At 41.1% G+C, this 12,548-nt stretch overlaps 1 protein-coding gene and 1 long non-coding RNA gene across 3 annotated transcripts; one reads left to right on the forward strand and one right to left on the reverse strand.

Annotated features, from left to right (window-relative positions):
• Positions 1-1,195: 1,195 nt before the first annotated feature.
• On the reverse strand, positions 1,196-9,094 carry LOC100765374 (DNA-directed RNA polymerase III subunit RPC10). The gene is made up of 3 exons (XM_027420045.2): positions 8,904-9,094; positions 7,389-7,476; positions 1,196-2,891 (listed from the first exon to the last, which is right to left on the reverse strand). The coding sequence occupies exons 1-3, from the start codon at positions 9,012-9,014 to the stop codon at positions 2,764-2,766; spliced, it is 327 nt and encodes a 108-aa protein (XP_027275846.1). The 5' UTR covers positions 9,015-9,094; the 3' UTR covers positions 1,196-2,763.
• A 53-nt stretch (positions 9,095-9,147) lies between these two features.
• LOC103159488 lies at positions 9,148-12,357 on the forward strand. Of its 2 annotated transcripts, none has more exons than XR_004770655.1 (4): positions 9,148-10,825; positions 11,519-11,739; positions 11,836-11,965; positions 12,116-12,357. It is a non-coding gene; the product is annotated as an uncharacterized LOC103159488 (long non-coding RNA). The 2 variants fall into 2 exon arrangements; XR_003486271.2 differs by having other exon boundaries at positions 9,156-10,825; positions 11,586-11,739.
• Positions 12,358-12,548: the final 191 nt, after the last annotated feature.

Below are 12,548 nucleotides of genomic sequence, written 5' to 3' on the forward strand. Positions count from 1 at the left end.
GTTTATTTAGCATTTCCTTTGGAGTTCAATTTTCTCTACAGACATAATGCAAATGGTTCTTTTATAGCCTCAGTCCAGGTAAAGATTAAAGCTGGCTTTGGAGTTGGAGTGTGGCTCTCTCCTTATCTACACCGAAGCATGCTTGTTAAAGAAAAATTAAAAATCTTGTCTCATGTCAGGAGAGCCACCTGACATGGAACAGAAGAAAAACAAATATTTAAGAACTATTGACTTGCCACTGAAATGCCTTGAGGGACCTATGGAAAGCCCCTATGCCCAAACCGGTCTATTCATTTCCTGCAACTGTGGATGTAACTCATTCCCAGAACAATTAAATAACCTAATGCTTATTGAAGGAAAACATACTGTGTAGTGATATATTATTTATGATTTATTAAAGCTTGCCTGAGGATTCCGAAAGCAAAATCAGTCACAAGCCATAGAATCAGGACACACACTTTTAACCCCAACAAACCCTCTTACCATATCTAACCCATCTAAACCCAATACTAACCCTAGCCCTAACCCATCTAACCCTAAACAAATCCTAACCCTAACCTAGCCCTAATCCTAACAAACTCTAGACCTAACTTTAACTCTAGCCCTAACCATAACCATGAAAATAATTCTACCCTAACTGTAACCCTACCTAAGCCTAACCCTAGTCTTTTCCCTAACTCTAATCCTAACCCTAAACTTAACCCTAATACACTCTAACCAAAACCTTAAAGCCAACCTAACCATAACCCCCTAAGTCTAACACCAACCCTAAACCTAACCCCCAATACTAACTCTCTAACCCTAACTCCAACCCTAAACCCCTAACCTAACCCTCACCGAGTTACCCTAACCATAACAACGACCCTAACACTAAGCCTAAATCTAATTGAGTTACCCTAAACCTAAACCCAAACCTAACAATCATAACTCTAAACCCCACTAACCCAAATCCCCTAAGCCTAACCCCCCAACCCTGACCCTAACTCCTAAACCCTAACACTAATCCTAACCCTGAGCTTTTACATGCCAATTATATGAACTCAGGTCCTCATGATTTTGCAACAAGCACTTTATCCACTGATATCCTAGCTCTGCCTAAGTAGAGGTCTCTGGGGGTGCTGCCAGTGATGTGTAGTGTCTGGTCCTGCTGGCTTGTCAGTAGGAATATGGATTAAGGAAAGAAATAGATAAGACATAGAGTGGGGAGGGCACCCAGTAAATACTAGGATCAGCCCCAAGTTTATTACTCAAAGCCCTTATATACCCCAATCAAAAGAGGGGAAAGCAAAAGACTTCCTTACCATGAAACAAAGAACAAATAAATGTAATTACCTCCTTAACACCCAAAACACCAAGTAACCAAACCCTAAACCAAATATACTGTTGTTAAGGTCTTCTCTTCCAACTCCTGCTGCCAATAACAGGATGGCCTGGACCTTCCAATACCCCTGCTTCTGCCTCTCAAGTGATAGCACTGCATGTTTGTGTCACCCTTGGGTAGCATTTTAAAATACTCATAGCCATTGCCTTATTGCCCTGAGAAACTATTGAACTGGTACTGACTTCCACTCTCACCAGAAATGTGACAATGTCCTAACCCTTACTTACTTTTATTTTAAGTAAAAATTATCATTCTCCTCCACACCTCTGTCATCCAGTACCAAGGATTGAGCCCAGAACTTATCATATGCTAGGTAAGTGATCTAATACTCAAATACATCCTCATTCAAAGACTGTGTGACTCTCCTTTGTAATAGAGTTAGTGAAAGGAGATGATCAGTGAAGTTCCAAAGGCTTGAAAACAACCATAGATCAAAGATTTCAAAGTCACCTTTTGTGAATTACTCATCCTTATCTCCACTTAAGGACTTTGAAAATGTCAGAAATGCTATGTTCATAGAAGGGCACTGTTATTTTAGATAGCCTTACTATCTGCACTCTTTATCATATATATGACTGACCAGTTGCATGGAAGCGATCAGAGCTTCCAACATAGAAAATATGTCCATTATACAGAGTAATCTCACTAGTAGTATCAATAAATATGTGACTTTTCTAAATTTATTCAAGTTTTAATAGATTTTTGAATGTGGTTCAAACACAGACCTTTGCACATGCTAGGCACAGGCTTTATTGTGGATCATTCTCTCTAGCTGGAAATATAAAATATTCTTGGTTACTTTTAAATTCCTATCAACATCATCCAGAAAATCCAAATCACAGAACAGTTTTTTTAATTGTTAATCATAAAAGATGAATCATGTCAATCCTGAATTTTAAAGTGCTTTTCAATGATTTTATGGGTATTTTTATAATTTCTCTAGAGATAAATAAATAGAAATTATTTTAAAAACTAAATGGCTGGAGATATAGCTCAGTTGTCAGAGTACCTGTCTAGCGTGAATGAGGCTCAGAGTTCAATCCCCAGCATTGCATAAAATGAACACAGTTCACATGCAGAGGAAGGAAGAATAGGAGGTTTAAGATTATCTTTGGCTATAAACCAAGTTTATAGGACTAATGGTAGTAAGGAAATATCACCTACCTACTAAACACAAAGGATGAATGAACAGGACCTGAAGCCAAGTGAATATTCTTATGTGTATTTCCCAAGGACCTGAGGTCCCTGTTCATTAAGGACTTTTATCTGCTGACTTGCAGATGGCCTGTTCTACCCTAGTCCTCAGTAGAATCAGCTTCCTATCATACAGCAAAGACCTTCAGCACACAAAATTCATGCTTGCAGCTGGGTAAGTCCTGCCCTTAGTCTCTCCAGCGATGTCCACACTGAGCATTGCAGCACTTGTAGAAGGTAGTCATTGGCTCATCTGCAGAACGGGTCTGAAGCTGCATGAAGTAGGCACGGGGATGTTCACATTTTGGACATGGCTCTGACAAAGAGAAAAACAAGTCATCCACATTACACAAATACTGTTTTAAGTGTGGGTAAACATCTCATCTCCATGCTCATTCCAACTTCCTTGCCAATGCTGAATTTGCTGATAGCAACATTCTGCCCACAGCACACCAATACTAACGGGACCAGAGAGAACTGTGACTTTGAAAGCACTTCCCTGATCGTACTTCCTTTCTCAAATTTTGTTGAATTCTGGCTGGAAGCATAGCATGGGGAAGGATCTATTATAGTCTGTTTTCTGAGACTATAACAAAAAATACCTGCCCAGTGTGGTAGCACACAGCTATAATCCTAGCACTTAAGAAACTGAGGCAAAAACTCTTTTTATGAGGCTACAATTACCTTGGTACCCAAACCACACAAAGACACAACTGAGAAAGAGAACTACAGACCAATCTCCCTCATGAATATTGATGCAAAAATACTCAATAAAATACTGGCAAAATAAAATACTGGCAAATCGAATCCAAGAACACATCAAAAAAATCATCCACCATGATCAAGTAGGCTTCATCCCAGGGATGCAGGAATGGTTCAACATATGAAAATCCATCAATATAATCCACCATATAAACAAACTGAAAAAGAAAAACCACATGATCATCTCACTAGATACTGAAAAAGCCTTTGACAAAATCCATCACCCCTTCATGATAAAGGTCCTGGAGAGATCAAGGATAACAAGAACATACCTAAAGATAATAAAAGCAATATACAGCAAACTAACAGCCAAAATCAAACTAAATGGAGAGAAATTCAATGTGATGCCTCTAAAATCAGGAACAAGATAAAGCTGTCCACTCTCTCCATAAATCTTCAATATGGTACTTGAAGTTCTAGCTAGAGCAATAAGACAACAAAGAAGATCAAGGGGATACAATCTGGAAAGGAAGAAGTCAAACTTTCACTATTTGCAGATGATATGATAGTTTACATAAGTGACCTGAAAAAAATTCTACAGGAAACTCCTACAACTGATAAACACCTTCAACAAAGTGGCAGGATACAAGATTAACTCAAAAGAAATCAGTACTTCTACTATATACAGTTGATAAATGGACTGAAAAGGAAATCAGAGAAACACCACCCTTTACAATAGCTACAAACAACATAAAATATCTTGGGGTAACACTAACCAAACAAGTGAAAGACCTGTATAACAATAACTTTAAGTCTTTGAAGAAAGAAATTGAAGAAGACACAAGAAAATGGAAAGATCTCCCATGCTCTTGGATAGGAAGGATCAACATAGTAAAAATGGCAATCTTACCAAAAGCAATCTACAGATTCAATGCAATCTCCATCAAAATCCCAGCACAATTCTTCACAGACCTTGAAAGAATAATACTCAACTTTATATGGAAAAACAAAAGACCCAGGATAGTCAAAAAACCCAGGATAGTCAAAACAACCTTGTACTTTACAGGAATCACCATCCCTGACTTCAAGCTCTATTATAGAGCTATAGTACTGAAAACAGCTTGTTATTACCAATGGAATCGAACTGAAAACCCTGATATTAACCCAGACACCTATGAACACCTGATTTTTGGCAAAGAAGCTAAAATTGTAAAATGAAAAAAAGAAAGCATCTTAAACAAATGGTGCTGACATAACTGGATGCTAGCATGTAGAAGAATGCAAATAGATCTATATCTATCACCATGCACAAAACTTAAGTCCAAATGGATCAAAGACCTCAACATAACTCCAGCCACACTGAACCTCTTAGAAGAGAAAGTGGGATATCCTTGAATGAATTGGTACAGGAGACCACTTCCTAAACATAACGCCAGTAGCACAGACACTGAGATCGACAATTAATAAATGGGACCTCCTGAAACTGAGAAGCTTCTGTAAGGCAAAGGACACAGTCAACAAAACGGCAGCCCACAGAATGGGAGATCTTCACTAACCCCACATCTGACAGAGGGCTGATTTCCAAAATATACAAAGAACTCAAGAAGCTAGACACCAAAACATGAAATAATCCAATTAAAAAGTGGGGTATAGAACTAAATAGAGAATTCTCAATAGAGGAATCTAAAATGGCTAAAAGACACTTAAGAAAGTGCTCAACATCCTTAGCCATCAGGGAAATGCAAATCAAAACAACTCTGAGATACCATCTTCACCTGTCAGAATAGCTAAAATCAAAAACACCAATGACAGTTTAGGCTGGAGAGGATATGGAGAAAGGGGAACACCCCTCCTCTGCTGGTGGGAATGCAAACTTGTACAGCCACTTTGGAAATCAGTATGGCATTCCTCAGGAAAATGGGAATCAGTCTACCTCAAGATCCAGCAATTCCACTCTTAGGCATATACCCAAAGGATGCACATACATACAACAAAGACATCTGTTCAACTATGTTCATAGCAGCATTATTTATAATAACCAGAATCTGGAAGCAACCTAGATGCTCCTCAACTGAAGAATGGATAGAGGGAAGAATAGAGGAGAGCAAGAAAAGAGATACCTTAATAGAGGTAGCCATTATAGGCTTAAAGAGAAATCTAGAACTAGGGATCTACAAGGATGACTCCAAATAAGAAACTAAGCAATAGCCGGGTGTTGGTGGCACACGCCTTTAATCCCAGAACTCAGGAGGCAGAGGCAGGTGAATCTCTGTGAGTTCAAGGCCAGCCTGGTCTACAGAGCTAGTTCCAGGACAGGCTCCAAAGTAATACAGAGAAACCCTGTCTCAAAACACAAAACAAAAAACAAGAGTCTAAGCAATAGTGGAGAGGCTATCTTAAATGCCCTTCCTCTATAATGAGATTGATGACTACTTTATATACAATCCTAGAGCCTTCATCCAGTAGAGCTGATGGAAGCGAAGTAGAGACCCACAGCTAAGCACTGAGCCAAACTCCTGGAATCTAGTTGTAGAGAGGAAGGAGTGATGAGCAAAGGGGTCAAGACCAGGCTGAGGAAACCCTGAACAAGGGGACCTGAACATGGTCCCAGACTGACATATGGGAAACCAGCATAGGACCCTCTGAACATGGGTGTCAGTTAGGAGGCCTAGGCAATCTATGGGGACTCTGGTAGTGGAACACTATTTATCCCTAGTGTACTAATGGACTTTGGGAGCCCATTTCCCATAGAGGGACACTCTCAGTCTAGAAACACAGGGAAGGGCCTGTGTCCTGTCCCAAATGATGTGACAGACTTTGACAATCCCCCATGGAAGGCCTCACCCTCCCTGGAGAGCAGAAGGGGGATGGGATAGGGGGATTAGTGGGGGGCATGGGAGGATGGGGGAGAGAGGGAACTGGGATTGATATGTAAGATAAGATTGTTTTTAATTTTTAAAAAATCTAGGAAAAAAAAAGAAACTGAGGCAAGAGGCTTGCTACAAGGCTGGCCTGAGCTACACAGCAAGATTCTATCTCAAAAATAAGCAAAAGCCTTGAAAGTGGAAAATGAGTAGAGGCTTTTGTTTTATTTTGAGATAGGGGATGGAATGAGGAGATGGGGGGGGGAATGAAGGACAGGATGGAGAGGGAATTGGGATTGGTATGTAAAATAAGATTTTTTTATTGTTTTTAATTTAATAAACATTTTTAAAAATAAAAAAAGACTAGGGCTAATCATTTTTACAATATTGGTATTTGAAAATACATACAACAGAATTCTCTTGAGAAGCCTGTACCCACTAGAGCATGGACAACTGTCCTTTTACACCTCTCGCCTCCTCTCAACAACCATCAATATTTAAGTTTAAATCAACATTGAAACTTTTTTGTAATAAACCCCAAATTTGTTTCAAGAAGAGAATATGTACCAGATTTTTACTTATACTTGCCCATATCTGTCCTGAGAATCTAAATGAAACAACAGAGCAGGTATCAATATGGTGATTTTCCTTTCAGTATATTTAATCCTTGAAAGAAATCTGCTTTAAAAAAATTTAATATGGCCAGGTGGTGGTGCACATGCCTTTAAACCTATCACATGGCAGGCAGGCAAATGGATCTCTGAGTTCGAGGCCAGCATGGTCTACAGAGAGAGTTCCAGGACACCCAGGGCTACACAGAGAAACCCTGTCTCAAAACACAAAATCAAACAAACAAAAAGGTCTTAATGCCTTGCTTAGAGTTTAAAGAATGACTATATTGTGACTACAACATATCAAAATATTTCCTGTATTGGCAAACACAAGCTATTTGTCATTATTGTTTATATTTTCTTAAATTCTTTTATAACTACTGGTTGAGGGGGTGGGAGTTGGTAAACAACTTTTCATGAATCAGCTGTCTCCTTATACTATCTGGGCTCCAAGTATCAAACTCAGGTTAACAGGTTTGGAAACAAGTGCTTTTACCTGCTGAGCCATCTTACTGGTCCTAACAATATACAGGGTTGCATTATAATAAATAACAATAAATTTATTATTATTAAGTATAATAATAAGTAATAATAAATAGGGTTGAGTCACTGGCTCTGTAATGGGAAAATTCTCACCTGCAGTAGAGTCCACATTCTCCCAGGCAGCTGCTCCACCAAGCACATCATCCACTTCTTTCAGCTTTGGATACTTTCGGTTTGTTACCTAACAAAAACAAGTCATCAGATTTTAAGAAATCATATAGTTTTAAAAGCAGGCCACCAAACTATAACTTTCCTCCAGCATTTCCTCTACTCAGTAAATGGATACAAAATTTATCTTCTTCAAAGAGCGACAAGAGCCATTAAAATGTAGGGGTTTTGTGACTGAGATATTCCCAAAACAGCACAGTTTCAATGTCAGAGACCCCTAGAAACTGGAGGAAACAGCAGACAGTGCAGGAAGACAGCTGAGTTAAACCATGCTCTTCTCTCATACCCCTAATAACCCAACATGAAAGACAGACAAAAGCCTAATAGCACCATTTATCTGGGTATCCCAGCATTCCCAGGGACACATTTCGTTGCTTTAGTCATCCTTCAATTTTCAAAAATTATGTCACCATTCAATCTTATCACATATCCAGACTCCAAACTCCTACCATACAGCTCTTAAGTGCAAACATTAAAAATGAGGTATCACCAAGGCCTGATGATACACATCTGAAATCACAGAACTCAGGACACTGAGTTAAGGAGGAACAAGAATGGAAAGGTAGACAATACAAAGGGCTGTAAAAGCAGCTTCTCTGGGTTCCAACACAAGCACCACACACACAAAGCAGCAACAATGACATATATTAGAAGACGATGAATCCTGGGAAAAGAAAAAGGAATGAGAATAAACTGGAAGAGCTGGGTTTGGTTTCTTCGTTTACTTAATTTTCATATACATATGCTATGCAGCCCAGGTGAGCCTTGAACTTAATCTCCTGCCACAGCCTCTCCACGTGATGGAATTATAGGCATGTACCAACAGCCAAAAGGGAGAGGGAGAGGGAGAGAGATAAAGGAAAAGGAAGAGAGAAACAGACAGACATACCCACACCGAGGGAGGGAGGGAGGGAGGAGAGAGAGAGAGAGAGAGAGAGAGAGAGAGAGAGAGAGAGAGAGAGAGAGAGAGAGAGAGAGCGCCAAATGGCTCGTTGGGAAAGAAAACTCGGGCGAAAGGAACGTGAAGGAGCTAACAGTACTGCGTGCACTTTTGGAGGTAAGATCCTCCAGAATAGCGACAGGATCTGGGAGCAAGAAGAGCCACAAAAAGAACATTAAGATTTGAGATCAGAGAAGGTGATAAGCGTATTGGAGCCTGGCGTGCGGAGGACAGCTGTAGGTTTTAAAGGCGTGGTTCAGCCTAGAGGTAAAACGGAAATCTCGCAACCTTTTGGGTGTCACAAAACCGGCAGCAGAGAGCCAGAGGCAGAAATCTCTGAAGTGACCAGAAGAGTGGCTTCGATTTGGCCGGAGCGATGCCACTGGATTACCAACTACTGAACTTGAGGTACTTCCACAGGTGAGCAAAAAAAAAAACTACCGCCCGCAGGAAGTCTGAGCGCACCGACAGTGGAGGAGGCGCTCGCCTCTGGGACTCACCTTGCGTGTGATATTATGCACGTAGGGGCAAGTGTTGCAGGCGAAACGATGGCAACGCTGTCCCTCCTCCACAATTAGTCCGTTTCCACAGCTCGGACAGAAAAGCAACATTGCTGCAGATCCAACAAGTAAGCTCTTACTGTCTAAAGCTTCCGCGGCCGCAGACGCCCAATAGAAGCGGCCACTGGCACGTACCCAGAAGGCACTGCGGCAGGCAGCTCTCACATGCCATTGGTCAACGCAGATAGTCCTTCCCACCCTCCAATAGTGCGCTGTCTGCCTTCCCAGCTTTCCTGTAATGCCTGCGCGTGCGCACGGATCTCCCTGACGCAAGCACAGGCTTAAATGGCCCGAGAGATGGGGCTGGCAGCTGACACGCCTGACCTACCCGGGAATAAGGTTCGGAGGGAGGTACAGGTGATGAGAAGACAGTGCCGCACTCCGAGCCATGGACGTGTTCAGGAAGGTCTTGTCACAGTGGCGCAGGACCGGCTGCTTCGCATCTTCTGAGCCGGGACTGACAGGCAGAGACTAACCTAATGTCCCAGGGACTTTAATTCAGCCCCTAGTGTTGATACTACCTCTCTGCTGCTGTCTGCCTAACGTATGAATACCTGTCTATCTGTACTTACCATCTTTCCAATCTGACCATTTCTTCACCTGGTCCCAGTTCTGCCATTTCACTTATTTCACTTATGCCATTTCACTAGATTCAATTCTACAGATCAACTCTGACCTACAATACCAGCAGTTCCTCTCCACAGACCTCCATCTGGTTCTTTTGTCTCATTCCTATAGACTCCTTTACGTTTCCCAGTTCTGCCTTCTCAGACCTCTTTTAAATGTCTTACCTCCTTAATCCTCTGCAAGAATTCTATAACCTACACAGGGAGGGGTTGGGGTGACTCCTGTGGGTTTTTTGTTTTTGTTTTGTTTTATTAACTTTAACAAGTTAGTTATCTAGAAGAGGAATCCCAATTGGGAAAATGTCTCTATCAGACTTATAAGTAGGTAACTCAATGGGGCATTTTCTTGAATGCAAATTGATAGAAGTGGACGCAGCCCGTTGTGGGCGGTGCCACCACTAAGCCGAAGGTCATGCGTGAAATAGGAAAGCACTACGAAGGGGCTAAATGGTTCAGCTTAAGAGCACTTGGCCTTCTCCTGTAATTGGTGACTGCGCTAATTGTCACCAGAGAGCATTCATCCAGTAACTGATGGAAGCAGATGCAGAGATCCACAGTCAGGGAGGAGGAATTGTACGAGTAAGAGGGAGTCAAGATCGTAACTTGGGGAACCCAGAAACAGCTGACCTGAGATAGTGGGAGCTAGGGAGCCTGCATCAGACCGATTTAGGCCCACTGCATGTGGGTGACAGTTGTTTAGCTTGCCCTGTTTGTGAAGCCCCTAGTAGTGGGATCAGGACCTGTCCCTGGCGCATGAGCTGGCTTTTTGGAACCTGTTCCCGATGCTGGGATGCCTCACCCAGCCTTGATGCAGGGAGAGAAGCTTGGTCCTGCCTCAACTTAATATATCATGCTTTGTTGACGCCCATGGGAAGTTCGCGGCTTTCTGAACCAAGGAGTGGTGGATGGGAGGTGGGAGGAGCGGGAAGAGAGGAAGGAGGGGAACTGTGATTGGTATGCATTGGCTTCAGTAAACAATGGACTGTGATCTGTAAGCCAAACAAACCTTCTTCCCCAAGTTGCTTTTGTTCATAGAAACCTAACCAAGATATATTTACTGTGTGGTTTATAACGTGTGATTTGAGAATTAACAATAAGTTCTTAAAAATAAGAAAAAACTTCGTGTCAGCCAAGATTACCAAGGAAAGCAGGAATACTTAGAAGCTTTCATTGAAACTGCTATGTCGTCAGGCGTTGGTGGCGCACGCCTTTAATCCCAGCACTCAGGAGGCAGAGGTAGGTGGATCTCTGTGAGTTCGAGGCCAGCCAGGTCTCCAGAGCGAGTGCCAGGATAGGCTCCAAAGCTACACTGAGAAACCCTGATTCGAAAAAAAAAGAGAGAGAGAGAGAGAGAAAGAAAGAAAGAAAGAAACTGCTATGTCTTGTGAATTTACTGTTATTAAATTATGACATTGTAAAGACATAAATATATTTGTCAGTGTTTCTGATATGCACAATCATGGCAACTATAAAAAATCATTTTACTAGGCGAGTATGAAATTCATGTCAGTCTTAAATATACACAATAAAGGTTAAATTTTACAACTAATTTATTATTTTAATTTTGAGGTTTTATTTTTATTTTGCCTGCATGTATATCTGTGTACCTTGTGCACACTGAATGCAGAGGCCAGACAAGGGCATCTAATATCCTGGAAGTGGAATAACAGTCAGTTGTGAACTACCATGCAGGTGCTGGAAATGGAACCCAGGTCCTCTAAATATAAAAGCAGACAGTGCTCTTATTTTATTATTTTTATTATTTATTATTTTAATAAAGATGAATCTAAATGTTAAAAAATTGCATAGTTAAAGTAGGGTTTCTGTGCCTATTCCTAACATTATCCTCTGATTGCCTTCCATTTTCATGCATGTTGGAGCTAGGAAAAAATGACTCACCAGATATGGCTACATATGTTCTCTCAACAGCCCAATGGTGAGCTCCAAGTCACATTCTCTAGGACACAAAAAGAGTGTCCCTCAAATTCTTTGACAGGTTGGAAACTGATATGGGCCTGATGGATTTCCATAAAGACAGAGTGAGGAGCTGTCATAAACCTGAAGTTTCACCATCCAGCTTCCAACCTTAGTTATAAAGAACTGACCGGATGGTGGAGATTCCGACACAGTAATAGCCTGGGCAGCATCAGGTGAGATCTACCATTTAGATACTGGAGGCCAGTGCTCAGCACCTGCACAAGTATTCTGGTCATTTTGTGTGCCTACTTACATCCAAGTATTTGCAGGTGGAGCTTCCAGCTAAGATCTCTACTGTTAACTGTAGAGACTGAGCCTGTTTCTTTGAGGAATTTCTGATGGGATGATGAATTTGGGGGCTCTGATCAAGTCTGCATGTGGAAAACTGTAGGCCATGATGTGAGTTCACAGTGGGATAACTAGCTTGTTCCCAGTAATAGCTTGGAAATCAAATACTAGTTGTGGTTCAACTTGACAGTGAGGATAGGGTTCAGAACAAAGCTGGACCCCTCCCTTAGTGATATCACTTCCTGTTCTTTATATTACTAGGATCTAAGATGCCTGCAGCTCAGTTCAGACCCATCATTATCCCACGAAAGGATTCTTGACATACAGTAGAAGTGTGAAAACAGGGTTGAGAAGAACTCTTTGGAGGAGTGGACAGACATCAGCCTGCTAAGATGCTTTAAGAGAATCACCACATGAATGATAAGATTTTCTTTGAATTAAGTGAAAGTAACAAGTATCCACATAAAAAGACAAATTAATCATTAAAACTGTTATAAAAATTATGGAGTTGTTAGTGCCAACTTGATTTTCCCATCAGTCTGGAAATTTTAAAGGTTCTTAATATTGTTTCTTGTTAATTAAGGGAAAACAAGCTCTTTCACAGATTCTTAGAATTATGTACTGTTTTGAAGGTAATCTGATGGGTGATGGATTTTGATGGCCAACTGGAGATAACATACTCTTGCACACGACA

Source organism: Cricetulus griseus, chromosome 6 (genome assembly GCF_003668045.3).
Source record: "Cricetulus griseus strain 17A/GY chromosome 6, alternate assembly CriGri-PICRH-1.0, whole genome shotgun sequence".
NCBI classification, from domain to species: domain Eukaryota; kingdom Metazoa; phylum Chordata; class Mammalia; order Rodentia; family Cricetidae; genus Cricetulus; species Cricetulus griseus.